At 36.5% G+C, this 27,880-nt stretch overlaps 1 protein-coding gene across 3 annotated transcripts in view; it reads left to right on the forward strand.

Moving 5' to 3' along the window:
* The first annotated feature begins 13,942 nt into the window (after positions 1–13,942).
* The window catches only part of EDNRA (endothelin receptor type A), a 34,054-nt gene continuing 20,116 nt past the window's right edge, over positions 13,943–27,880 (forward strand). The window contains exons 1-3 of one of the 3 annotated variants that reach the window (XM_068942229.1): positions 13,943–14,216; positions 14,268–14,565; positions 17,048–17,526. In XM_068942229.1, the coding sequence (XP_068798330.1) occupies positions 17,125–17,526 (402 nt within the window). In that variant the 5' untranslated portion in view covers positions 13,943–14,216; positions 14,268–14,565; positions 17,048–17,124. Of the gene's footprint in view, positions 14,566–17,047; positions 17,527–27,880 lie in introns of all 3 variants that reach the window. The other 2 variants (XM_068942228.1, XM_009689254.2) reach the window with 2 other exon arrangements.

Raw genomic sequence — 27,880 nt, forward strand, 5'->3', positions numbered from 1 at the left:
CAAAATACACTAAAACAACTAAGAAAAAGATAAGAAAAAAATAAGAAAAAATCATAATAGGATAGCATAATAATGAATATAAATAACAATGAGTAAGAAATAGCATAAGAAAAAGCTAAGCCTTCTCCCTGTGTTTGGAATATGGGCTTCCAAAGTAGAAGAACTTTTTCAATCAATTGATCCCAATGTAAATGGTCAAACTGAGATCTGTCAGTGCATTCACATGCTCTTCAGCAAAGTATACGCTGCTTGGATTTCAAACTAATTAGAATGTTAGTTGGACAAGGGAATAAGAAAGCAAAATAAGAGAAAAAGTCAAACCGTGCAGAACAGAAAGCTGGAAATGGTTAATCAAAGCATCAGTTTCTGTTTTGTTTCCTTTGCTTTCTTTATAACTTAAGTTATAGCAGCTGCCAGCACAAGCTAGTTAATAATATCAACCACTTAATGAATCAGCAGTACTCTCTTATCACTTAAAATCACTTAAAATTTTTCAGAGCTTATACTACTCTTCAAGCTGTATCTTAGGCCACCAAATGACATTTATTTTGCAATAAACTGTGCCTTTGAAGACTACTCTGACCTCAGCCATTTGTCACTACCAGCTTTTCTCTACAGTAAAGGCCTGCCTGAGCATCTCTTTATTTGTTTCAGGCCAACTCAACTACCCTAACTTAATATATCAGTGCAAGTGGGGATTAGAATCAAGCCGACTTGGACTGAGGTGAATTATAGGCACATATGATATTCTCTGTTAACATATGATATGCTCTGTTAACAGAGCAATGGAGCAGGGTGAAGTGATAGGCTAGGCTAGGCTAGGCTAGGCTAGGCTAGGCTATACCATACCATGCTATGCCATGCCTATTTCTTGATTGTTGATAAGCAATGTATGGGTAGCACCATATTGAATTTGGACAACTAAATTCAGATGTCTGTGGCCACTTTGGAACTAGGAAAGGAGAGCTATTTTACTTCAAAGCAATCAGAGAGCCAATTCTGTAGGCCGTTCCCTCCTACTGAAAACCCAGAAGAATACCACAAACTTGCAGAAATGTTCCAGTTTCTGCATACTGATGTTTTTTCTAGTGCCAGCCATTTTGAGTCTTATTTTAAAAGCTTCGTACCAGCTTGTTTTTATTAAGTAGTTGAAAACATTTTTGTGTCAACCATTTTAAAAGCAAAAAGCCCCAAAATCTTTTCTTTCTTGAAAAAGCCACAGCACTCCCACTGCATATTTCATACACATCTGCAGCTACAAACAAAAGAGTATATTTTAAAAAAATATTTTGATGGTTTTAATTCCTGTGCATGTTTGTGAGTGTGCAGAGGAGAGAAAGAAGTATCAGGTATAACAGAAAACGTAAATGTTCAACAAAAGACCTCTATTTAAACTGACAATTCAGTCATTTGAAGGCTTTCTAGGATAAACGCAGCACATGAGTATTTCCCTGAGTAGACTTAATCTAGTACTCAGCATACCATGCTGACAGAGCTCATAATCAAAACTCAAGTTATCCACTGAAAAGTGAGGACACTGAAAGCTTATCTATATGGTATTAGCAACAAACCTCAGTCATCAGTTGGAGGAACCATACCTAGGAATGAAATGAGTATAATAAGTTTTATGCCTATTCAGTATTTTGACAGCCTGCTGAATTTGCCATGATGGTTACATTCATTACAACTGTTATGTATTTAAGTCAGTCTGGGCCATCAAAAAGGCTATGTTTACGTCTATTACGTATGGCAATTTAGCTTTGTGATTTTTTTTTGACTCTGACTGAAGATGGCCATATAATACCGCTATGTTCCACCTTGAAATCAGTTTTAGGATTTTACCACCCTTAATATTCAGAATTTCCTGGGAAGACCTTTTTGAAGTTTAATTGACAATCTCCTCACTGTAAGTTTCTACTTCTCTCATTCTTTCCTTTCCATTTACTACCCCTACACTACTACTACCCTCTACCCCTACTACTGCCATTCTGTGTACAGCTCTTTCACACACCAGTGCATTTAAAGGAACTGATAATTAGCTTGTGGTTTAACCATCTGGCAGATATTGCATCTGCTTCTTCCAGAGAACTGTCAGATAACTATAGATCTATTCTTCATCATCCTCAGGAGTTCATGAAAAATGACTAACTCAGTGTCTTCTCTTATTCATCATCCACATGTAGCCAAGCACAATGAGTTTGGAAACTGTAATGTTTCAAGCAGTGCAGTACAGTAACAAAGGAAAGATCAATGTTACTTAGTATAGGTACATTGAAGCCAAACGGATACCACTTTAGTAAGAAAGTGCTCCGAAAAACTATCTGAAAGATGATCTCTCCCATTACAGATGGCACATGATCACAGTGATCCAAGGTATGCCCAGTTCCATGCTGTTCCTACAGGCCTACATGGCTGTAATGACTAAGACACCTTATTTATTACTCTCCTCAGAATGAGCAGGATATGCCCCCTTCTAATTCAATAGGCAAGATGTACTCTACATAACAGCCGTTATCAGAAATATTCTACCTCTAGGTTTATAGAGTGCTGTTCAGAAGCTACTGTATGAATGCATAGCTCAATGCAGCCCAAATGTGAATTGGTCCGTATTACTCCTTTCCCTTCCACGCACTTTTTGAGCTGAATTACACAGGAGAAGGAGTGCTGTGGTGATTGCCGTTGAGTTTTGGATCTATCTCAGCTCTTCATTATTCAAAGTTAATCTTAAGAATTTACTTTTCTGAAATTCTAGCAGGGAACAACGAAGCTTAAAAGCTAAAGAATAAGTACAGCCCTCTAAAAACAGGTGACCTAAATAAGATGCTGTAGATAACCATGTCACAAGGACTGTATGTGAATACAATAACATAAGGGATTTTCAAAAAAGCATGTAACTGCTAAAAGTATAGACTTAATCAAAGTAAACAATAGTACACTACAGTGTTACACACTGCAGCAATGCCTTACCAAACAGTCAGGGTACAGTGATGTATACTTAAACAGTAATAGTGTCTAGCCTGTAGAACAGTGTAGATCACGATGGGGTACACAACCAAGTGAAGTAGGGAAAATATTATAAATGTAAACATGCCTAAGCAATTTAGAGCATAAGAAAGCAGAAGAGTTTCTTTCCTTGAAGATCTTTCTAAAAAGGTGACTGAGCGATAGGACAGCCTGTTTAGCCAGCCAAATGTGTTAAACTCAAACTCGTGTAAATATTAGAACAGATTAATGTTCTATGTCACTCTGTTTAACTGTTCCAACACGTGTTTCATAAAGGAGTGCTATGATTTCTATAAGCAGTTTAAGTCCCCCCCTTCTAAGCCCATGGGTTTAGACTACCTAAGTGACTTGATAGAGGTTAAACAAGAGGTCAAAATTTACCATGCCCTATCAGAAGCAATCAAAAATTGATTAGTCAGTATCATCCCACATCCAAATTCCTATAAGAAAAGGAGACTGTTGTCTTGGGAAGTATTTTTTGTTCCCCTCCCTGAGCACTTGCTATGCTCAGTCAGGTATAGCAATAGTTGACAGAACCACCAGCTGACATTGGAAGGTAGGGTGCACAATTATAGAACAACCTTATACAAGGAAATAGCCTGAACCTGAGTCTCACCATTTTGATAATAAGTTGCCAAACACATCTGTTCAAACAAGCATTTCTTAATATACCAAGTCAAACCAACCCCTCCAGGGCAGAAAGAATTAAACTTTCAGTTCCTGTTCACCATTAAAAACAACAACAACAAAAAAAACCCTTTGTTTCATGCTGAGACACTTCATTAGGGATCGGTATTTAAATCTACAGACAAGGTTACAATAAAAGCAATGATTAATTAAAAATTTTTTAAAACACAATTGAAAATTTGAACCCTTTAGAAAATTGCAGAGACTAAGCATGACTATCTGGAGGCAGTAATTATTGTTACTATCTCTACAGAGTACTTGGCCCAGACTTGTCTATTAATACCAGACTTATTAGGTCTTGACAGCTTATAGGACATCTGTTTATTTCATTTCCCTTTAGTCTCGCCAAATGCTAGCAGCTAAGATAGTACAGATTTTTTTCCTACTTCTGCATAACTTGAAAGATTTTTTTGCATATATGAATTTTGACAATAAACAAGATCTTCTAGTGTTCTAGATCTCATATATATGTACAGACATGTGTATTTAAGAAAGTGCAGAGGTGGGTAAATTTCTTTAATCTGAGGACATTTATCTAGGAATAAAGGTACAGTTGGTGAAGCTAATAAAGACTTCTCAGAGGAAGGAGAGTTTGAATAATTTGTTTTTCAATTTGCATTAATAAAAGGTAGCAGAGACTAAAATATCTCAACAAAAGTTCTTCACAATCAAAAACCCTAGGTATTTCAATATGTTTCAAAATTATAAAATTTCAGAAAAAATATTGATTTTTTTGGTATTGTTTTTCCCATTTTTCCACTTTTCAATACAGATCAAAGGGAAAAAGTCAGCATACAGGTCCTGATCCAAATGAAGCTCAAGCTAAGGTATAAAGCACAGGTTCCAAGCTAAACTGGAAGCAGTTCTTTGGTCCATATTGCCTTTTGCCAAACTGTTACAGGATATTCTAAACTTAAGTCTGAAAGGCATCTTTTTCTCATATTGCTCCTAGTTCTTGTAAGGCTTCTATTATTTGGCCATTACTTCAAAAGTAATGATACAAACAAGATTTGAACAGCACCAACTGAAACAAATAGGAGATATCTACTTGGGTATTATAAATCAATCAAGGGCAGTTGGTGAAACATTGGATCCAGATATTTTGATGTGAATATATGCCAAATAGGGAGACTATTTAATTTACAGGAATTCACCTTTGTCCATTCATTTGCTTTTCATATGCCTATATAAATAATTTGTTTAAATTTAAATAATTTTATCTTTGTTTATAAATTTCATATGAAAATTGTATTTTACAAATGTTTATATTATTCGTAAGTGTTAAACATAAAAAAATTGTAAGTAAGCTTTGATTCCTGCTCATTTACAGGCAAGTCTATGCATATATTTATTACTTCAGTGTAAAGCTTCTTTGGACACAGATTTCCTACTATATTTTAATTCCCCAAGATTACTAAATCAAAATTTGATTTTCAATCATTTTCCAATACTTACTGAAAATTTACTGATTCAGATTAATATAGCCACTAATGAATTAATATCCATAAAAAATCAGGACATGCTAAAAAAGGTTATGAAAAGGACTGAAACAAAATTATGAACAAGCAGAAATAGCTTTTGCAGAAAACTGCAGCAGTTGCCCAATTTCAGATACATTTTGAGACACATGAACATGATGGCATGGTTCCCTACAAACTGTATTAATATTAGCCTGAAATGATTACATCATTTATGATCATTCTCTGATGATACAAATAAATATACTTCCATTTCCATCAAGAGATTTACACTCATTTATGCCAGCCGAGAATCTGATCCAACAGTGTTATAAGAGTAGTGTCCCACAACATATCTTTGATTTCAGCGGGTTTGAAGAAAATGACATTGGATCACCATATAGATGTGTATGTTTTCAGTATACAGTTCATAAGGATATGCCTGTTTTTCAGTATATTCATAACGTACTATTCTAAATAACTATAGAGCTTTCATTTTGCAGAAGAGAACATGACATTCCCACTGCATTAAATCTGACCTAGTTAAGATTTAGCATTCTACCATTTACTTATGGATTAGCAAAGGTGAGTTTCACATTCATAAGGCAGTGCAAGGTGTTTTTCCAGATATTCTTCCTCAGGAAAGTATGATGCAAATTATATGCTCACTGGTTCAAAGAGTACATAAGCTTATATTTGCAGGTATTTATTAGTTAGTAAAATCAATTAGACTTGGTAAGTTTGTGACTAAGATAATTAAAAGTTAACTTCAAAAACAGAACGATATTGGCCTTTTTTACATAAAATACATGGTTTTATTTAATTACTAACAAAAGTTAGTAATATACAGTGCTTTGGGGTATATTCATAAAATTTTCATAGAAAGCTTATGTCATTATTCACCCTATTATGCCCCAAAATTGCATAAGTCTCAGATTTTAATTTTTTAAATCTATACAAACAGAATAGACTTGTGTAACATCTTGATACAAAGGACTTGCTGCAGGAGTCTCTTCTATATGTTATTTATGCTCTCATTGCACTGGATATTAAGAAATACCAAACATCCAGTATAATCAACTGGCTTTATAACTGTAGTGGAATATCAGACAGAAAAGTGAGATAGACTGGCAAAAATATCTCTTGTTCAGTATTTCTGACAACTGTGAAAGTAGTAACTGTGATAAGAATAAAAATAAAAAGAAATAATACACAAATAATAAGTTAATATTTTTTAACAGCAGGATTGATTTCTCTTTCCTTGATTTTCCCTTATTTGCTAGGACATAGGTGGCTTAATACATGGAAATCAGCTCTATTCCAAATTATTTTATAAAAGAAGCTCAAGTCACTATCCCCAGAGAAGGAAATATTTCTGTCCAAAGGTAGCAGAACTAAACTGGGTCTTTTGTCTAGGATACTTGCACCAAGACATATGAAATGACTCCCTGTCTTCCCTCCCAGCATGCCCTCTGTCAGGGAGTAGCAAGAGTGGGCTGCTCCTTCAGGGTCAGGGAGCTGTGGGGGTACCATGGCTGGCAGGTACGCCCCACCCTTCCACTTTCCTTATCTATTTTTCCTTGTCACACCAAAACTCAGCACTGGGACTGGGATTAGGGGTAAACCAGCGAAATTCATTCACTTTGTTTAGAGTACAAATAAATAGGCACACTACCAACTGTGTGAGTCTACAATAGATCATCAGCAGTGGGTAGGACAAGAATCAGAAGAAGAAAGAGGGCAGATGAATGCTGTTGTCAGGTTTTGATGCCTACAAGGCATATGCAGAAGATATGAGAGTTTCTCATTAGAAATAATAGGGCGGAAGAGATAAAGCTCTCTATGAGCTGGAATACAAGAGGAATGAAATGAGTCAAGGTTAGTTGGCTCCCAATCCTCAAGAGAAGTTCAGATGTCTTGACAACGCTGAAATTTAATATCACTGAATTGTGTTAACATAGCCAAGTACCAGTGAACGTATTTTTTCCATATAGGGTCTACCTTTAAGAAACACTGAGCAGTTCCCACTGACAAACTGGGCCCCATGGTATTTTTACTGTGAAAGAGATTTCTGTCAGTTTGGATTCTGTTAAATCAATATACAGTATTTTTATGGTAAATAACCAATGTATAATTCTGCATGACATCTCTGATCAATATTCAGGATTTCAAAATAGTTCCTTCACTTCAAATTGATCTTATTCATCGTAGCACAAGGACTTTCATTTGCCTCTTGACATAATAGCAGTCATGTTTTCTTTTCTTTCTTTTTCTCAGAAGAGGTGTGCATTACAATGGAATTCCATGTCACAGCAAGGTAACAAATGGAACATGCTTAACAAAAACTATTGCTATCTCCTTTAATCAGTTATAAGTATCACAGTTTAGGTACCCATTTGCCTCATGCAAAGGCCATGACAACATACGACAGTACATTATACCAGTCACATTGCTATGAATGCAATTATTTCAGCCCAACCCCTCTGAACAGAGAATAAAGCCAGCTGTAATGTTAATACAAACCGAATACCCCATATGCATGAACATAAAAATAGAAGGGACATGCTTGAAAGGTTGGACAAGTTTCATCAACAACATCTAAAGAACTGTCTAATCCTTCTTTCTCAAGTATTACAAGCCTAGATTTTTCTACTTCCACTCTCCTAATTGCGTGCTACCTAAATGTGTGCTTTGGTTTCCAGTATAGAATGTAGCAGAAAGGCATGGTGTAACCTTTATTCCAGAAACCTTGGTTCTTTGAAAGGTCTTCACCATAAAATTGAGTTGCAGAGCATTCCCCACATCTATCAATATCTGTAAAAGCTTTTAGATCTACCCTTTAATTATAAGTCTGTAAATAGGCCTAAGTGTAACACTTAGCATAAGATAATATGTGGAATAGTATATGCTAACCATTAGACATTAAGTAAAGTAAAAATAGTAGTTTAGTGAATCAAAGTAACTGTAAAAGCAGCTTATTTCAACTTAACTTTAGTTAGGCTAATAAAAAATTAGATAACTTGGAAACACTAGCAGTATGTAAGACGAGTCAAGGTTTTCCATGAAAACCAGCTTCATTGCAGAGTGGCCAACAGAAATAATTGTAACCTTATTTAGATTAAGATAAAATGGCATTCTAATATCTCACTATCTTATCTAGATAATTTCATTAGTGATGAAGATAATAAAAGAAGGATCTGGTAGCACCAAAGCACTCCTTTATCACGGAACGTGTGTTTTGCACAGGCTCCCATCTGCAGATGCTTCCAAATTCTCCTTGAAACTTACTTTTGTGAACTAAAGTTAGGAAACGTTTTGTAATCTTATAGATTCCCTTCCTATTCTAAGTTATTTAAAATAAACTTTACTTTGTCTTTAAATATCTATTCTTTCTTCTTCCATTTATTTTCTTTCGTATAATTACTCATTGCATAATTTCATTTCATTATATAACAGGTATTTTCTATGTCATACTTCTTTTTCATTGTTCTTTATTTATTCTTTGTACTTCATGTTTAGGTTTTAAGTAAAATTATTTTTATCTATTACCATTAAAGCGTAGTCTCTTTGGAGCAGGTTCCCTGAACTCACTTAGCTCCCAGCTAATTTCAGGGTCTCAACAGGCTGACATCCCTCTCAGTGCTTATATGTTGCTATCATAGGTTCTTCCATTGCAGGATATTATTGCCTATATCTCATAGCATTAATAAAATCTTATCTTTAGTGAACAGTCTCTAAGTGTGAGATAAAGGTGGAAGTATTTAGATCAGTGGTCTTAAGGGGATCACTGTCTAAAGTGATCAAACTCTAAGGAGAAATGGATCTGGACAATCAGCGTACTGGATTTTGGTCCAAATGCATGGGATCTAGTCATCCAACAAGGCACAAATACACTGCATTTGGCTATGGATCAGTCACTGGGAACTGAGAGAACCGTACAGGAAAACATCGCTATTCTGCTACTCTTCTTTAGTCATCCACCTGGATGTCCACTGTCAGAGACTGGATTAGAAGAACTTTTTGGTCTGACCTGCTGTGGCCATTTTATCAACTTATGGTTCACAAATTGGAAAAAAGGGAGTAAAAAACCAAAGGGGTCCTGCAAAAACTCTTCCATCACTGTAGCTGGATCACAGACAAACTCTATTCAGCTAGTATAACCTTCAATTGAGCAAGTAGGATTATTAATTTCAAATAATATTTTTTTCATATTTAAAATTTGAGTTTCCCACTTATGCATGAAAGTTAAACATGGATTATGGCTAATCAAGGACAAGATGGAGGCCTAAGATTTAAGGGCTATTGCTGTGAGTTAACAGCAATGGGAAAGTATGCCTTCTCTGATACAACGAGGACAAATTACGAGAACCAGCTGAAGATTGGCAAATGTTCTCAGCAGTCAATAGCTTTACTGTCTTGGCCTCAGAAGAGAGGAGAAAAAAAAAGCCTTCCTAGAACTAACTTTGAAAAAAATATACTGTTTGCTTAACATTCCAGTAAACATCACATTATTCTTTTGGACACTACCCCATTTTCCACAAAATATTAATTTACAGGTACTATTATTATTGTAGTTCATGCTCAATTCAATATCATATTATTCACCAGCAAACACAGGATATTTCAAAGTATTTTGAACACTACAATTGTAAAAATGAGATCAAAATACTCTTGACACAATGGAAGTTTGATCTGAGTGACAGAATCACAGAACAGTTGAGGTTAGAAGGGACCTTTAAAGATCATCTATTCCAACCCCCCCGCTCAAAGCAGGGTCAACTACAGCTCGCAGCACAGCCGTCTGGTGTATGAGCAACTCTTTCTAGTTTTGTATCATCAGCAAACTTGCTGAGGCTGCACTCTGCCCCATCATCCAGTGATGAATAAGTTGAACAGGGTTGGATCCAGTGTCAATCCCTGGGGTACACCGCTAGTAACTGGCCTCCAATTAGAGGCCTCCTCTGTGCCACTGACCACCACCCTCTGAGCTCTGCCATTCAGCTAAAGTGAAAAACAGGAGATTCCATTTAAACAGAAGGAAAAGCTTTTTTACTGTACGGGTGATTGAACACTGGAGTAGGCTGCCCAGAGAGGTTGTGGACTCTCCACCCTTGGAGATATTCAAAGCTGTCTGGACAGCGTCCTGGGTAACCTGCTCTCATTGATCCTGCTTGAGCAAGGGGGTTGGAATAGATGATCTTTAAAGGTCCCTTCCAACCTCATCCATTCTGTGATTCTGTGATTCTGCTCAATAATTGAAGAGAGTGAACAATATAGGTTACTATTTCTCTAGTCTCCACACCAAAGGTTCAGCAATCTCAGTTCATATTAGAACTTTTCTATCATGTTTCTGCAAAATTTATATTTTAATTTACTAAGAACATGGTTTGGCTAATCAGTCTGAAGACAATAACATAATATCTTGCTTTTCCTTAATATCAAGGAAGGGGAGCTACAATGCAGATCCAAATCCAACTCCCCGTCCACAGCTCTTGACTAATAATTCCATTTGGGGTGCAATAGCTCCTTCAGTTGTTCCTATATTAAATGCTTGGCACCATGGTCCATTCAATCCTTTAAACTTTCATCCTTTGTTCCCTTTTTATTCCATCATAGCTTTGTGTCTCAACTTCCCATAGTTCCAACACAAGAACATTTCAACAGTTCTAATCAAAATACCTTTCCAATTATTAGAAATTGGAACTAATTTCTAATATAAAAGTATTCTCCCTATAAGCCACTTTGAATTATAAATCCCTACTATAAGTTGTTAACTTTTTCTAGAAATATGAAAGAAATGAGTGAGAAAGTAAAAAAAGGGAGGAGGAAGGGAGGAACGAGCAAGATACTATTGCCAGAAAGAGTTTTTATTTGTGTTAGGCATATACAGAGATACATAGATACGCCATTACCAGGGACACAATTTAAATAAGACAGCTAATTGGGAAACAGAAACTTCACGGAATAGACAGCAAATAGTTCCATGATCACTGGGAATAATAGAGTATGAGCTGCAATGAATTTATATCTCATGCTAGATTTACTTTTTAACTGAATTACTCTAAAGTCTTTGCATGAGTGCAACTCTTTTCAAAGAACAGAGAATCTATACGAGATAGAAATACTGCCTATGATTTAGATTCTTGGCTTTTTTCAATGAGGTGCAAATTCTGACTAAATCTTGGTTAATAAAAGTTGAGAAACCTGGTTAACAAATATTTCTCAAACTAGTATGTTTGCAATGAAAAGTTTTGGATTTGATGAGTTGGCATTTTCAAAAACATAAAGGAAAACTATTCATGAGCTCTACCTATTGAATAGAATGTGAAACAGTCATCTAGTATTTCAACCAAAGTACGTAGTTTCATTTTTCCAAAATATCCAAGTGGCTCTTAACATAATATTTTGCACTCTTTCTTGAAGGAACAAAACTTGTATCAGAAATCAAGTGGAAGAAAGCAAGATAACGGGAGATTTATACACTTTGCCATAAACAGCTCTTTTGATTTTCTGAAAATGCTACAGATTATAAGCATATCAACTGATAGCTTATGAGATTGCCACTTATAAGGGAATCTCTTTCTTGATTTTGGTCTTTTGAACCTCAGCAATGGGATTTAGGACTCCTCAAGCTGATGAACATATGCTTATATTACATACTAAATCTGAGGAGGTAAGTAGCTTACAGGTAATACATTTACTAAATGATACTCATTTTAATTGAATAAAATTAACTCCTCCAAACATAACTAAAGATTCTCTTTTATTGCCTCTGAGGCAGTTGTATAAAAGTCACTGCAGTTTTAGTATCATTAGGCTTGTAACACTTGAAGTAAAGAATTTTTTTCTGATAGCTGAATTCTCCAGGAAAAATAACAGCTTTAAAAATGTTGAGAGTCTTCCTGAAGTGCCAAAACCCAAGTATGTTCCTATTAGCCTTAAAACTTAAGAATAACGTGTTGTTATCTGTAAGGCCAGTAACACGTTATCCTTACTCTGAATCTTTGAAGCTTAAACCAAAAGTGAAGTAGTTTATTGAAGAGACAAAATGGAAGAGGTTGGAGGAAATACTTCAACTAAACTGATTCTGAGAGTCCTCAACCAGTAACTCTCCAATAAAAGAATGCACGGAGAGGACAGCAGTCCTACAATTACCGTGAAAACTTCTCTAATACCTAAAAATATCCTGGTGTAAAGAACAGTATTTGGTCACTTTTCTTAGTAGCTGAGGCCAACTGCACTTACTTAATATCAGTTTTCAGAGAATTCATATACGATAAATTCCTTTCCCATGTTACTTTCCTGAACACAGTCAAAGAAATTAGCAGGAATGATTAAATATAACTTCTGAATTTAACTTAGTCTCAGATAAGAATTCAGCTCAGTTTTAGGTACCTGGCAAGATTAAAGGCAAAACAAAGGTTCAGTTACCAAATAAGGAACAATAACAACAACAAAGATCATGGAACCACTACGAGCAATACAGTAATTTCTAATAATTAATACAATTTATGTGGGTTGGTAATAATAGAGGAATTCACAATGGTAATAAATAGTTCTCCCTTTTCATATTTTAAAATAGACTTTAGCAGCATTACTAAATCCAATTATTCCATTTCATAGTAAATATAATTAAGCATGACAGTGTCTGAATAGATTATAGGAACCTTCTAAATTAATAGAATTATGAACTGGAAGGAAAAATGTGTGTTTGAATGAGATCAGAAATCTAAACTTAATCTTGCTGGGCAAGTCAAGTTGTTTAGATATAAAGGTCAAATGACCCGAGGAAATGCATAGGGTGTTAGGAATGTTTGGAGAATATATAAGAGATTTAAGAATTGCATTTGATGAAGCACTCCTAAAGTGTGCATGATCTATAGGTACATGCTTTCTAGGTCTTTAATAGTTTTGTCAATAAATTATTATACAGGTGATTCTTGACAAAGCCTACCAGTAATACTAAGCATCTGTGACAAAACTGTAAGGAATTTTTAAATAACTTTCACAAATATCACATGGCCAATTTAGTGGCTTATCACATTTATTCAATTTCAAGACAACTTGAGATTTTGAATTAAACATTTTTACCTGATTTGCAAACAGTAGGCTTCTTAAGATTGTCAGCCTGAACACTTCTGTTCCTTCAAAGATCTTATGTTCTGACTCATCATATAACTGAGATGGTTTTCTAGAAGAAATAAAGTGTTACTGTTCCAGTTGATCCAGATGCTGCTTTTTTCTGTACCAGGTTTGTCAGATGATTTAAGAGAGCATCTATAGAAGCTTTTTATTATCTAATACTCATATAAAGATCAAAACAATTTCTCACATGATTTGGTGCCAGATATTTTAACTCTGCAGACCTTTAGGCGTAACATTTTCTTTTGTTCCTTTCAATTGGTTCTTACTCTTCTAGGACTACATATTTTTACATCCCATTTAGGAAGATTGCCCTTTTATATTCAAAAGAAGCCCATATATGTTTAGAAAATTATTTCTGGGGTACAGCCAGATGGAAATTTAACCCGAAATGCACATCCTTGACAGAATACCTTGACAGAACAGTATTAGGAAACACAGAAATGCTAGTATATGCTATGCTTTTATTATCTTTTTAAATGCTTTTTTGGTCTGGAAACAGATAAGAGGTACTAGCAAAGTGGTCTTGGATGGATCACAAAAAATTCCATCCAGGAACAGTCACTCCTGAAAGATCCAGAAACTCTTACACTTCTAGTTTTACTGATTGTCTTGGAAAATACTATAATCCTACCCAAACCTGGGGAAAACACAAAACAAAAACTATATCACGAGATTTTTCTCCCTGCTCTGCTTTTCGTTCTTATACAGTCTGGGGCAACCATACTTACAATGTTTCTGTGAAATGCCTGTGCTACTTTAGCAGACAGCTACAGTAGTGGATTCCCACTACTGTTGCTTAAATGAGTCCAGTGAAGTACTTCAGCTCCATTTCAGGGAGGAAACAGTTAAAGAGCTCAGTGATCCCCTGTGCCCGGGAGGCAGCCTTTGTGTTTAACATTGGCAGGGGCTCAGTTTGGGCTGGAGGTTTGTTTTAATTGGGGGAGGGGGCAGAAAAGAGGGGACGCTCTCCTTCAGTCTGTCTCTTTCTTTCCCTGATTTAGCGGAGGTGGAGATTTTCAATCCCACCCAGTCAGACGCAGGCAGGAGGATTTGGTAAGACTACCCCGGGAAAAGCTACTCAGAGGAAATTATCAGCAGCAGCAGCAGCAGCAGGCGCAGCAGCAACATGAGGGTGAGCCCGCAGGAAGACGCACGCCTGGGGTGAGTGCGCGGTCTCCCGCTGCAGGAGCCGGGCGGGAGCCGCTGCCCGTTGCCCGGGAGGGTCCGGGCGAGAGTCGTGGGACACTTTCAGCGCTTCTTGATAACGCTCCCGGTAATGATTAGGTGATGATGGTGCAACTGTGCGTGTGAGAGAGGGGCGGGGGGTGGGGGGGGGGGAGAGAGACAACAAGAGACAGAGAGGCACAAGGCAGCTCGGGATACTATTAAATAAACTTGAACATATATAGATCTTGTCAGATGATCTATATAGGCTGGAGAAGAGATAATACTGATTTGCCAAGGGCATGTTGGAATTGATCTTTTGCTAGTGTTACAAGCAGAGAATGAGGAAGAAATACAAGGCAATTATCCCAACAGCAGAGTACGCTATCTGTGCTAGAGTGGGAGACAACGAAGAGAAATTCAGTTTGTCGGCCGTGCTTCAGAGCTTTCTTGCCCCCCTGAAGTTTGTTGGACTCTGTTTACATTTCAGCTGCCTTTTGGGCAGATTAATCAGTGTTAATGCTTTTAGTTTGTCTTTGATACTTTGAGTAATCTCATTTCCAACAGTATTGTTTCTTCTTGTGAGTGTCGGCACGGGAATTTTTCGTGCGTGATACCCCAGGCAGGAGATGTACCCAAGTTAGGAGTTCTGCTCCTGCCGTGCTGTGCGAGCGTACGGCCTGCACATGCACATGGCCTGCACAACACAACACCCTCACGTATTCTAGGTATTTAGGTTACATGTGAAGAAGAATAGCGGATTACATTGTAATGAAAATTTAGTATAGATACTAGCATGTTGTTATTATAGTCTATAACAATACAGATACATTGAAAAAATGCACAGAGGAATGAAAGGTTTTGTCAGGAATCCATAGGAAAACATTCCTAGAAATTACTAGCTTTGTTATTTAAAGGAAAATTTCTTCTGGGAGAGGGAAGAGATGGTAATTGGCAATTTTGTTCAGAGCTTCGCACGCTAGCTGCATGATTACCATGCTGCCACCATATTTATATGATCTGTACATATTAAATTCGCAGAAGAAAACGTCATTAAATAAGGAGCAGACGAATATAGCAATTAAAGCATAGGGCTGTGGTCGCTGTTCATAGCTGTGCCACAGATTTACTTGGGCAAGTATGAACTTGGGAAAGTCATTTAAAGCATTAGTGATTCAGTTTTTCCCATTTGTAAATTGGGAAACTATAGTCGTAACCAATAATAGAAGTATTAGTACTTGCCTGAAAGGATTTAAAGTAAAGCGTGCCTGTTGTTTCTGACGTGATTTAGAATCCTAAAGTGAATGCACTTACATCCTGCAAAGTATTACTAACTGCCCTCAGACACCAACATAACAGTCATTTAAAAAGATTAGCTATCTAGCTTCAAACCTCAAAATCAAGCATACAGTTGGTCAAATCCTCATCTCAGATACACCAATATGACACATTGTAAATTTGCATCATTGGTCTGTGAGGGACAGCACTCAACATACCAGAGAGGAATATTCAGATTAACATTGCATATGCCGCTGTATACAGATACACACACACTTTTACAAATCACATACAACAGAAGAGGATAATAGTAGTAGTAAATATTTATACTCTGGCTGTGTCCAGAAGTCCTATCAGTAAACTGTCTCCCACATTCTTTCTCTTGTAAATTTTTCACTATAAACCCTGAATTAATAGTCCCATAGGGAAAGAAATTATTATTTATTTATTTAAAAGTATCCTTCCAAATCCTTCATGTGAGTCCCTAGAAATCAGAAAGTTATAAATACTCAACTTCCTACTCTTCTTTTGGCAACAATGCAGCACTTTACCCTGCCTTGCATAGACAAGTCATGTTAAAAATTTGAATCCCGAATCAGTCTGAGGCTTAAGGAAAATGGACCTCCTTGGCTTGTATACTGTAGAAGTTCCTCTGGAGGTGGTATCTACCCCATGCTGCAGGGAGCTGGCTCTGGCCTTCACGCATACACAGTCACACTTACTGTAACAGAATGCTCTGATGCTCCCTTTCCCATCTGAAAATGTCATGAGATATTGCTAGAATACTAAACTAACTATTTTAAATAGTCATAAAATTAACAAATTTAGTAGCTCTAATTGTTAATGAAGAGTTGTTACCTTATTTTTTAGCAGAAAGCTAAAATAATAACTTGGTATTTGGGCCAAAGTATCATTCATTAGAGTCCTCAAGGCTTCCTTTTATTGAGGGACCATTGAAGGACACTTTTTCTTGCAAAATTACATTTTTTAACAGAACTTCATCCACCATATTTTTTCCTTTCATACACAAATCCTGCCTCAAACTAAAAGGACTCTGCAGGAACCCATTTCTATAAGCTTCAATTACTGTTAGGGATTTTTTGTGTTTCAATTTTGCTAGCCATTTAATAATGTGGATAATCTAGATTTCAGAATAGCACAGTGATTACAAATATGTGTTTGTACATATTTGTTGTAAAAACTGTACATTCAAGTACCCTTCTTCCTAAATGAGAAACAGCATGTATTGTGCCTGTTGCATTGATTCTGATTCCTTCTCCTTTTTTGTTTTCGTTTAATGTTTCTCTGTGCAGGTGAAGAAGGGAGAAATATCACACTGATACACTGAGAAAACCCTGTTTCATTGAATTTGCTTATTTGGGACTTCAAGATGGAAGCCTTGTGTTTAAGAGTTTCCTTGCTGCTGCTGGTTCCAGGATTTGCTCTCAGTGACAGCTCTGACAGAGACACCGCCAATAGGAGTGAGCTGGGAAACTACCTTCCCACCTTCTCAGGGATAGAATCCGCTGTACTCCTCACTACCAGGCAGCCCCTGGTGTCCAACCAAACTGTCAAGTGCTCCCAGCAGACTAAAATTGCTGAAACTTTTAAATACATTAACACAGTGGTGTCTTGTGCCATTTTCATCGTTGGAATGGTTGGGAATGCAACTCTACTGAGGATCATTTACCAGAACAAGTGTATGAGGAATGGCCCGAATGCACTGATAGCCAGTCTGGCACTAGGAGACCTTATCTATATTGTCATTGATATTCCTATCATTGTGTACAAGGTAGGACACAACAATGAATACATTTTAATTGCAGTTTCCTTACAAGTTTGCTGTTGTTCGTTGTGATTAATTCTATGTCTAAGTAGTGATTTTTTTTTTTTTCATTAATGAATAATCATGCAACTTGTTTTTGTTCTACAACAAAAACTTTGCTCTCAGGACTCACCTCCATAAAGAAAAAGTGTATCTTCTTCTAAAGTTTTCTTAGCACTTTACCAAAGCTTAGGCTTGGGTATTTCACAGGAACTGTTCATTTATTATAGTTATTATAGCTTGCAAAAAAATTAAGAGAGTAGACTTCTTTTTAAACTGTTCTCATTAATGGACAAAAAGCATTGGAGCACTTGCTATTTTTAGAATATCCTATCCTTACTTTATGTTTATACAGAAAATATTCTCTGTGATTTGCAGACTTCACGTTATGACTTTGCAGAGAGACATCACATTGGTTGAGTGTTAAGGTTGATTTAATATTCATTAATAGCAGATTTTCAAAAACATTCTAAGCTTAGTAAGGCCAACTTTATCGTGGAACATTTTTGAAATACTAAAATTCATTTGGATTTGTCAAAGTATAAAAAGCATCCTCAGGAACTCTTTTTAACTGGAATAAAGTTATCCTATCCCTTTTTTTTTTTTTTTTGTTTTGCATTTTAATTAAACAGAGCCATAAAATAGTGTTTTTGCTGATGCATTATATGTTTACTGGTATAAATATAAGATTAACTTGTATGATTTCTGGACAGGCTTGAAATGAATGGAACTGAGCCCTTTTTGAATACATGCGGTAGCTCTTATCTCGGAAGAATCTTGACAGAATTTTGCAAATTGTAATCAAGTATGTCAGCTGATAGGATATTATAATATTTCTTTCTTTTCTTGCTAAAAACTTAAGGCATTTAAGTTAGTAAATAAAACAAGATAAGTTAGTAAATAAAACAAGACACAGTATGATGAAAAAACCCATTCCTTACAATTTTGGCCTTAACAGTTCTTGAGACTTAACTTTAATTTGTATATATTTTACACAGAACATTTTAATGCATAACTTGATAATGAATAGCGTCCTGTGGTTTGAAATTGGATTTTAAAAGTAAAGAAAAAGCTAGTAAATTGACCAGAAAAAAGGTATTTTGTATGTAAATAACTATTAACATCACTATAATGCAGGTATTGATTGGACAAGAGTGTAATAAATTTAAACTCAGTAACAGCTTACAAACATGTAATGTGCATACATTACAGTTGTATAGAGGTGTATAAACTGAGGTATCATGAGGTGCCTGATTTTGATCTTACAGTAGTATAAATTACAGATAAATCTTCTAAGTTTATCTGTTTTTAACATAATGTGAATTTGAAACTAGGAGAAAGATGCATGTGATTTAATGGTTTTGGTTTCCATTTTTCAATTTTTCATCCAGAGAATTAAAATTAAATATTCAATTTGATGTTAGCAGAAGTAAAATATGCTGTAGCATCAGACTGACTCAAAACAATCAGCCTCTGCATGATTTGAGATTCACCACTGTCTTCTATAGCTGTGTGATGCCTAATGGGACATGAGATAGGCTGGACTACATCTCTCACGATACATTACAGTTTCCTCTCTGGGTAATTATGCTGATACCTCTATTTATTTTTCCTGAGATAGAATTTTTACTTCTGGTGGAATTTCTGACAAACTTTAAGAAAAAATGGGATGTGTTTTTTCTGAGCTCAGTTCAGGAGAGAACTAGCATTTTTGTTACACAATATTTTCTAACCTTTCAAGAGCTCTGATGCTTCTTTGCATTCAAACACAATTGGAAATCTGGAATTAATTTTGCCTTTCAGTATTGCCTTTTGGTGGTCTTCTGAACATTCTTTTAAGTTTAGGTAAAAGTAACATAAATATCTTTTACATTCACTTTATTACTTTGCAATACATTTTTTCCGTTAATTTTCTGACACTCCTTTAAGCCTTGTATAGGGCTGGCCTTTCTGTATCTTATATGATGATCTGAACTGTGGTCCTGAATATCCTTATATAAATAAAAATGACCTTCGCCCATATCAAAATATCATTCTGAACTGCAGAGAAGTATTTCATAATTTTAAGGCCATGGATGAAACTGTAGCCCCTTGACATCAATGTATCTCAACTCCAATATGCAAGAAGGCAGAATTAAAATCACATTGACAAGCCTAATTCTAACTTATAGTAAATTTTGAGTGCTTGAATTTTCAAAATGAATTACTTAAAAATTATAGTATCATATACAACCACTTCATTGTGTAAGGTTAGTTACATATATTCTGATACAGAGAAGCATTTGTAGCATTTTCAGTGAAGCCCTACTACTTCCGCTAAGAAATTCTGATATTATTTATAGCATGTTTCATATAAACTATTCAAATATATCTCTACTTATGTTAGGAGCTGATTTTAGACTTTGTTAAATGGCATTCATATTTGAACCTCTAGGGATCCTAAAATCTGTGGCAGCATTTATTTCTCCTTGTCAAGTGACTAGAATCTATGAAGGGTGGTCACCGAAAATATTATTAGAATTTGAAAGTGGAAGTGACAGTCTTTGTAAGCAACATTTTTAAAAAATGGCACTAAAACTTCGTTTTTAAAGTTATTTATACACTCAGTTCTGAACTTTTTTTAAACATTTTTTAATTTCAGAGTTAGCCTTATGTTGAACTATGTACACTTAGTAGTATCCTATAAAAATAGATAGTGTGAAACACTTAATACCTTATAGGCCCAACCTTCATTTTTTAGAAGGGCAAAATTGCTCTGAAATCAGAGTAAACAAGCATTTATCTGCATATTAAAATACACAATAGTACAGTATAATGAAGGAAACAACGCACAGTGCATAGTAATATTTAATGATAATGTGATATTGCAAACAGCTATAATCATTTTCCTGAAACATAAGGAAGGTTTACCTATGTTGAAAATATTTTCAAGATGCAGTAGGTAATATTACTGATATTCAAATCCATTTTACATATCTTTAAAAAGAAGCAGTTATAAGATTATAATAATTGAAACCATAAAGTCCTAGGAGAATTCTGAGTCTATCACTGTGTTATGCATTTACACAGTTATGTGATGCTGCTGGAAAAAAAAATGAAATTACCTATTTTATGTCAGCTAAAGACATACTCACAGCATTTGACATTTTTATCCTTTTTCACTGTACAACAGACTCAAAGTTCTCCTTTACCTTCTCCAATTACTACAATTACATAGTTGATTCCCCCTAGGAATTTGTAAAATGGATTGAAATCACTAATATTCACTAGCCTCCTTTGAAGATATTCCAAATCTATTAAAGTCCTATTATACTTAATTATCTAATATTTCTGCTTTTAGTATTGAATCAATTATAACAAATTGAGTATTACAGGAAGGGTGCCAATTATAAATCCAGCCTCAATGGACTGAAACACTAGTTCTAAGACAATTCCATTTTCAATCACATGTTCATAGGACCTGGGCCTAAATATTTTCCTCTTTCCGCAAACTATACACATCTCGGATATCCACAGTGTCACACCCTGAAGCTTCCAAATCAGTGAGAATTATTGCTTTTCATTGAAAAGAAGACTGGGAAATGTAACGTTCATGTCTTACGGTTTTGTAGAGATAGGGTTAAGCTATTGAAGAATAGATTCATATCTCCTCTTCCAGTTTCAGGTACCCTAGCACTTAGCTGAAAGCTGCTGCATCACCTGCACTACACATCACTGCCACATGCAGATGTTGCAATTTAAGTTTGGACCTAATGCAAGGACACTTCTCCAGAGGACTGCTTTCCATGACAAAATTAGCCAGTTTTCTCAGGCTTTTCATAGGCAAGAGCAGCAGACTATCCATAGCACCACTATCCCTTTGGCTGTGCTAGAGTTCTGAAAGTCCTTTTGGCAGTGGCTGCTATCCCTGGCAAAAGGTTAGCAGTAGCAACAGTAAGAGTAACAGCTGCTCTTCACAGAAAAAAAAAAAACCTCTCCACAGCTTTTTCTTGGTCTTGTGTAGCTAAAATACCCTAGACCCAGGCTCTCACCTTTGGAATGGCAAAATTCGGTTTTAGCTACATTATTGAGAAGTCTTGAGCTGTCTCTCACGTAAAGCTCTCTCTTTTTATATGGTTAGGAGAAAAATGTTTAAATAAGTTCAGTTTATTGAAAATTGACCTACAAAGAATTGATATATGTTATATTGCCTTACGTCTCAAGACTTTATGCCACTAGATTACATAAAAGCAGAGGATGCAAAATAGCCACTTTTAACCTTTTCCTTTAAACGTGATTTACAAACTTTTTCCTAATTATTTTACTGATACAAAGTCAAAGGCATCAACGCAGAAAATAAATGTTTGCGTCCAGTGCTCAGGCAGCTTAACAAGGTGGTGTTTTCTTTTATAGACTATATTTTCTGTTAGTAAGTTGGTATTCATGCTTATATCAATTAGAACAGCATTTAAATATGAGTAGCCCAGCTAAAACACTGTGAGGCTAAATGCTGTAAAAGGTAACTGACAGTAAGCAAACATCTTCAGCCATTTTCTCTTCAGTGAAGAAAGACTTACCTGGGGCATTTCTAGTCATGAACGTTTTCAACATCAGAGAAAATGCATGAGGTGAGGAGTTAGACCAATCTCTTCTTATCTGCTGCACAGATTTTTGATCAAAATTTATTTGGCATATCTAACTGATTGCCTTTACTGTCATAATTAATATTATGCATAAACAAGGACGATAGTAAAACACATTGAGACTGATCCTGTAGACTAATCAAGCAAGTGGCATCCACAGTAGTTACGGAGTTTTGTGCCATAACAAAGGCCAAGCCCACAGTGCACATAAAGTTAAATCTACTTGGAAAAGAAAACCCTTTTTAAAAGCAAAATTTGTCACATACGCTGTGTATTCTTTTTAATTAAGCACAAACATCAGTAGGAAATTCTGAGGCCACCAACTTAACAACTGCGTTCCAACTCTCATGGAATTCCTATCAGTGATTCCAAGAAACAGCACATTGGTAGCCTTACGTGATGCAGAGAATGATGTAACTCGCTCAGAATATGATCGCCTATGATTTGGGTGTATATCTCCATGTAGTGATCATACATAAAAGAAATCTAGAGGTAGCAAAGGAATTGCTATGTCCTAAAGTACTTAATAGCATAAATCACTGAAAACGGGACAGGGAAGGGACAAGAATAAGTAGACCAGGAATCTGCTCTTCCCGTAAGTACACTACAGCTCCCTAGCGGAAAGTACATAACATGTATTCCAGGGTAGGAGTTGAGCAAGAAGTTTTATATTCCCGGGTTTAGTCCAAGATCCGCTCTACCTTTAGCTAATGGCTATCCTGTAAGTAAATGAGCAATCCTGAGACTCTATGGGGGAATATGTCTTCCCTTCAATGGACAGGGAGCTCCTCTCTTTTCAATTTTGCATTTCATGCTTGCTTTGCTGCCATGTGGATTTATAAAACTGCATAGTATCTACAGGCTCTAGGTTTAACAGAATGTTTCAGCACGTTCACTATGTTCATTCTTCAATTAGCTGAACTCTGTGGACAACCAGAAGTTGTTCTGAGAGTGTGTATCCAGGGCTTACCAGTTCTGCAGTAATTTCTTAGCAATACTGCCACTCTCTTTTAGCAACACACAAAACAGCTAGAAGAATAATAAAAGTGGTATATTTGCCCAGGGATTAAAAAAATTCTGTTCAATAAATCACCATGCACATAAGCGTACCTTGCAGCTCATTTCCCTGAAGAGGAGCAGCACAGCTTGAGAAAGAGTCTACCTAAAAGGATGGGACCTTAGCCAACACGAAAGAACAGCAGTAAAAAAGAAACTAATCCTACTGTGTAAACTATAAAAATGCTACAAGGGAGAAGTCTAGAATTGCCAGGAATGTTTTACCACTAAGTAGATTTTTGTAATAAATAGAGAAAAAATTAAAGAGAACATAAAACTTAGCATTTTTTTTTAATCTGGTGGTTAAGAAAGAATATTCTTCTTCAAAAAATAAGGCATTTGTTTTCTGATCTTTCAGGATCCCTTGAAGTATAACCCACTTTCTCTTGTGTACAAACTATACATTCCCTTTCATTCCCTTCTATAGCTGCCTAAGTGGGGAAAAAAGACTGTAGGGATCCATGAAATGGCATGGGACCCTCTGCTACCTCCCACCTTTGCTCAGCTAGGTAAAGGTGAGCAAAATGGCAGAAAAAGCTGTGGTAGGGCAATTCAGAGGGAAAAAAATGTCTTTTATAGTACTCCTGCATCCCCACATAACCTTTCTTCCCTCCAGAAAAAACACAGTCAGTCTTTTCTCCACCCACAAAGTGGTAAGAAAACTTCTTTTGGCTGTAGCAAAATGAGGAATATATTTCCTCCTGCAAAGAACAGCTGAAAAGATGCAGTGTATCTTGCAGATACAGATGCAGATACCTTCTGTACCATGGCAGTATCATCATTTTAAGTATAAGCAAAATACCAAGAGAAACTAAAGTTGGCAGAAGCCCAAACTACCATGTTACCGTGATATTCTCAGTATTAGTCTTGTGCCCTGCAATGCAAAGGTTGGTCTCATTCAGTGTATTCCTTTACTCTTCCTACTCAGTGCCATCCCCAAAGTTGAGGCTTTTCACTTCAGCAGGGGAGGGCAAGGGCAAGGGCAAGGCAGAGATACGCTGTTCTCTCTCCCTCACCCTTAACAGCTCTCTCTCTTTCCAGCAAAATACTGCAGCGCAGGTGAGTCACATAAGTGGGATAAGCAACAGTTTGTGGGTCCCAAGACAGAAATGGATGAGGAAGGGGGTTGTCCTGCAATGCAATCCTCTATTGGATATGGCAGTTATAGGAAATAAAGAAAGGCTTGAGCGCATGCTGTGATTTATTGTGCTGTGAAGTTTCCTGGCAACAGAAGGATGGGTTGAGTCACGGAATCAAAATACCACAAGCAGGAGACTCAACCTACCCTTCTTCCTAACCAACCAGTCTCACAGATCAGAGACAGAAGGAAAGCATTAGTCAGAATCATCATCTTTTGTCACTTAATGCAGTCAGCGCAGGGCTAAAGGCATTGGTCACTGCAATGTTCAATCAGATTTCATCTGAATTCCAACTAAACACTAGGTAACATATTTGGCTTGTGCCTTGAAATTTAACAGATGTGCTTTACAGGAGCATACATTATTGCAGCTCATAATTTTAAGATAGAGCTGCACCAAGACAGCTCAAGGCCTCCTAGAAGAATTTAGCCCTAAAAAGACCTCTGCTAATGTGAGAAAAACAGAGAAATTTTTCTTGACTTTCATTCTGTATTATGTTACAGGGAAAGGAAATCACTCAAAAATACACTGATACTGTAACTCCTACCTCACAGTTAGAAGACGCTGTTTATTTATACAGCCAGAAGTTATCTTTACAACCAGAATTCTGCTGCCTTGGTCCTTGTCTTCCTCCCTGTACAAGCTGAACAGCAGTCAGGGAATTAGGCAGGTATTTCTAGTTGCCTTGCTGAAAATGGAGCAGAAACCATGACTGCTGAGAAACACATGACATGAGTTGTGCCATCAATATCTTTACCGTTGGTATTGTTGCACACCTAAAGGCCATGAAGCTCAGGTTGTTCTCCTCCATGAGGGCTGCTATACATGAAGGGCAAGCACTGTCTGTAAGAAACCCAGATCACCTTCTGGGAATAATATTTTCTGTGACAGCACATGAACAACAGTCCCAAGAGGATGTAGGAAGAAGAGAAAGGCTCTAGAGCACTATGGCAAGATTAGAGTGGGAAAGGACAGGTATAAATCTTTGAAAACTGTTTTCATCCTCAACACCATGAGGCAGAGAAAGAGGACCTCCTACCATGTAGTAGTTGAATCAAAGCAATTTTTATAGAGCAGCCCTGAGCTGGTTCATATCCAGTACCCAGCGCAGCCCATCTATTTTAGACTGAGCTCCAGGGCCATTATCTGCCTGTAAATACACAATATCAGCTTAGAATTAGATAAACACTGGATGCATATGAGCATGTACTGGTGAATGCTCATGCCACTGAATTATAACATTCTCTCTTTTAGACTATAAATTGCTTGGGATGCAGAGTGGAACTTTATCTGTGTTTTGAACATCAGCTAGCATACTAATGGGGGTTAGAAAATAGCAACAGCAGTAGAATAAAACCAACTGAATGACATTTAAAAATCACTGCAAAGGAATGTTCTCAGCACTGCTGTCTTGTTTGTTTCAAACCACAGTGTCAGGGCAGAGAGGCCATATAAAGGAGCAGAGAAGGGGAGATGCTCAAGGAAGCTGTAGCTGGCCACTTCTCTGAGTTTTTTTAAGACCGATAGTAGAACCTTGAAATCTCTGTTTGTGATTTCAGTGTAAAAATATGCTGTTGACTACACTTTTCTCTCTCGGGAATTGCACCACAGTTGAAATACCCCTAAGTTGCAAAATACACATGGGGAAAAGTGTATTTCCTTTGCCACATGTCTTATTTTGAAACCTCAGAGATTTTGAGTGACGTTGCAGGAGCAGAATCCATTTGACCACGTCATGGAGAACTGGGATACAAGTTGGGATAACTGGCCTGCTGTTTCCTGTCCTTGTGCCTTGAGAGAAAATATAATCTGCTAGAATTTTATACCCATTTTGTTTGGATATTAAAACATGCAAAAGCACTGGAAGAGCAGAGCCAGTGATCCCAGTCCTTATCTTCTTTCTAAGTATATCAGAACTAATTCAATTCAACTTCTGGGCCCAATTCTTCATACAAAATAAATGTGTTATTCCCTCTGATTTCTCTGTATCCTGCTAGGGTAGAACAGAGGGCAATGGACTTGTTTTGCTGTAAAATTAGTATAACCACAGACAGGTTCAGATTTGCTGACTAAAAATATCTACATAGGAAAAAAATGGCACCTGATCCAAAGGGAAGTAATGAACGCATAGCTGATGCAGAATGATAATTGGGTATACTCACAGAAATGATAGCGAAGTTAATCTTAAAAATCAAATAACTTAATCCTGATACCAGTGATTTTGGTTAAAATCAACTTGAAAAGAATGTCTAATCATTTGACACTGATGTTACTTCAATTAGTGGAAAAGTGTAAGAAACAAAAGGAATAAAATATTTTTCATCTTAAAAAAGGAGAGCTTCCTGGGGCATGGAGATGTGTACATGCAGGAACCATGAGAAAGCTTCCCTGTGAAGAGTAAGACTAAGTGAACCTTTTTAAGTATAACACTTTTCTTTCTGAAGCTATTATTTGCTTTGTAGTAACGAGTTTCACAGTCACTGCAAAGTGCTTGTTCATCTCTTTTGCTGAACATACACTACAGCCATTTTCAGTGCACTTAAATGAAAAGATGGCTGCTTTTCTCATGCCTCTTAAAGTGTGACCTCTAATGATAAATGAATTTGTGGGCTCTGTTGGCACAGGAGATTGATAAAAGTCTGCTAGGGCCTCTTTCCCTTGGCAGTGCCCCTTCTAATTTAGTCTTCACCAGTAGTGTCTGAAAACTATTCTGATCTGGCCCAAACCCAGACCCCATATGATTACAGACTACCAAGAGCCAGGATTAAAACCTAGATCTGAATTTCAGAGCTGAAATTCCATGTGACTACAATTGGTTGGAGAATTACCTTTCAAATTGTCCCTTCTCTCTCCAACAGTTGTTCAGCAGTCCTTGACATACACTAAAGCCTCATGCAAGAGTTAATGGCAACAAGCAAAAATATACCCTGCAAATATTTGTTGTAATATTGCCAATCTACCTAGAATATAAATCAGCTTACGCTTTCCATGTTAGTCTATAAATAGAGATAAAATCAGAGGAAATATTGAAGAACTTGCAGGTATAATCTCATTCCATTCATTATTACTTACAATACTTAAATCACCAATGCTAGTGATTTCACTACCATTCTGGTACAAAGATTTTAAGTGTAATAATTAAAAAAAAAATATATATATATATGTTTCAGAGGATCTGTTTTTTATTATTGTAAGAACACAACTAATTTTTGTAGGCAGAAAGAAATGGCATCAGTCCCTGTACATTTGTGCAGGTGAGAGGGTGGTTCCCTGTTCTCTCTTTTCCATTTGGTGCTCTTGCCCAGGGACAGCTAGATTCTGGCACATCATATATACTGTACTTACTGGAAATGCTTGCTGTGGCACCAATTTATCTCCATCCCATGCTGACATTGGCAAATAACTGTTGTGAAGTTTAAATCTCTTTTAGCTACATAAAACTGAGTCCCAGGTCTAGATCAAAATTTCAGCAGAAAGAATTAGGTTTCAGAAGCTTTCATAAGC

The sequence above is a fragment of the Struthio camelus genome, chromosome 4 (assembly GCF_040807025.1).
Source record: "Struthio camelus isolate bStrCam1 chromosome 4, bStrCam1.hap1, whole genome shotgun sequence".
In the NCBI taxonomy this organism is placed as follows: Eukaryota; Metazoa; Chordata; class Aves; order Struthioniformes; family Struthionidae; genus Struthio; species Struthio camelus.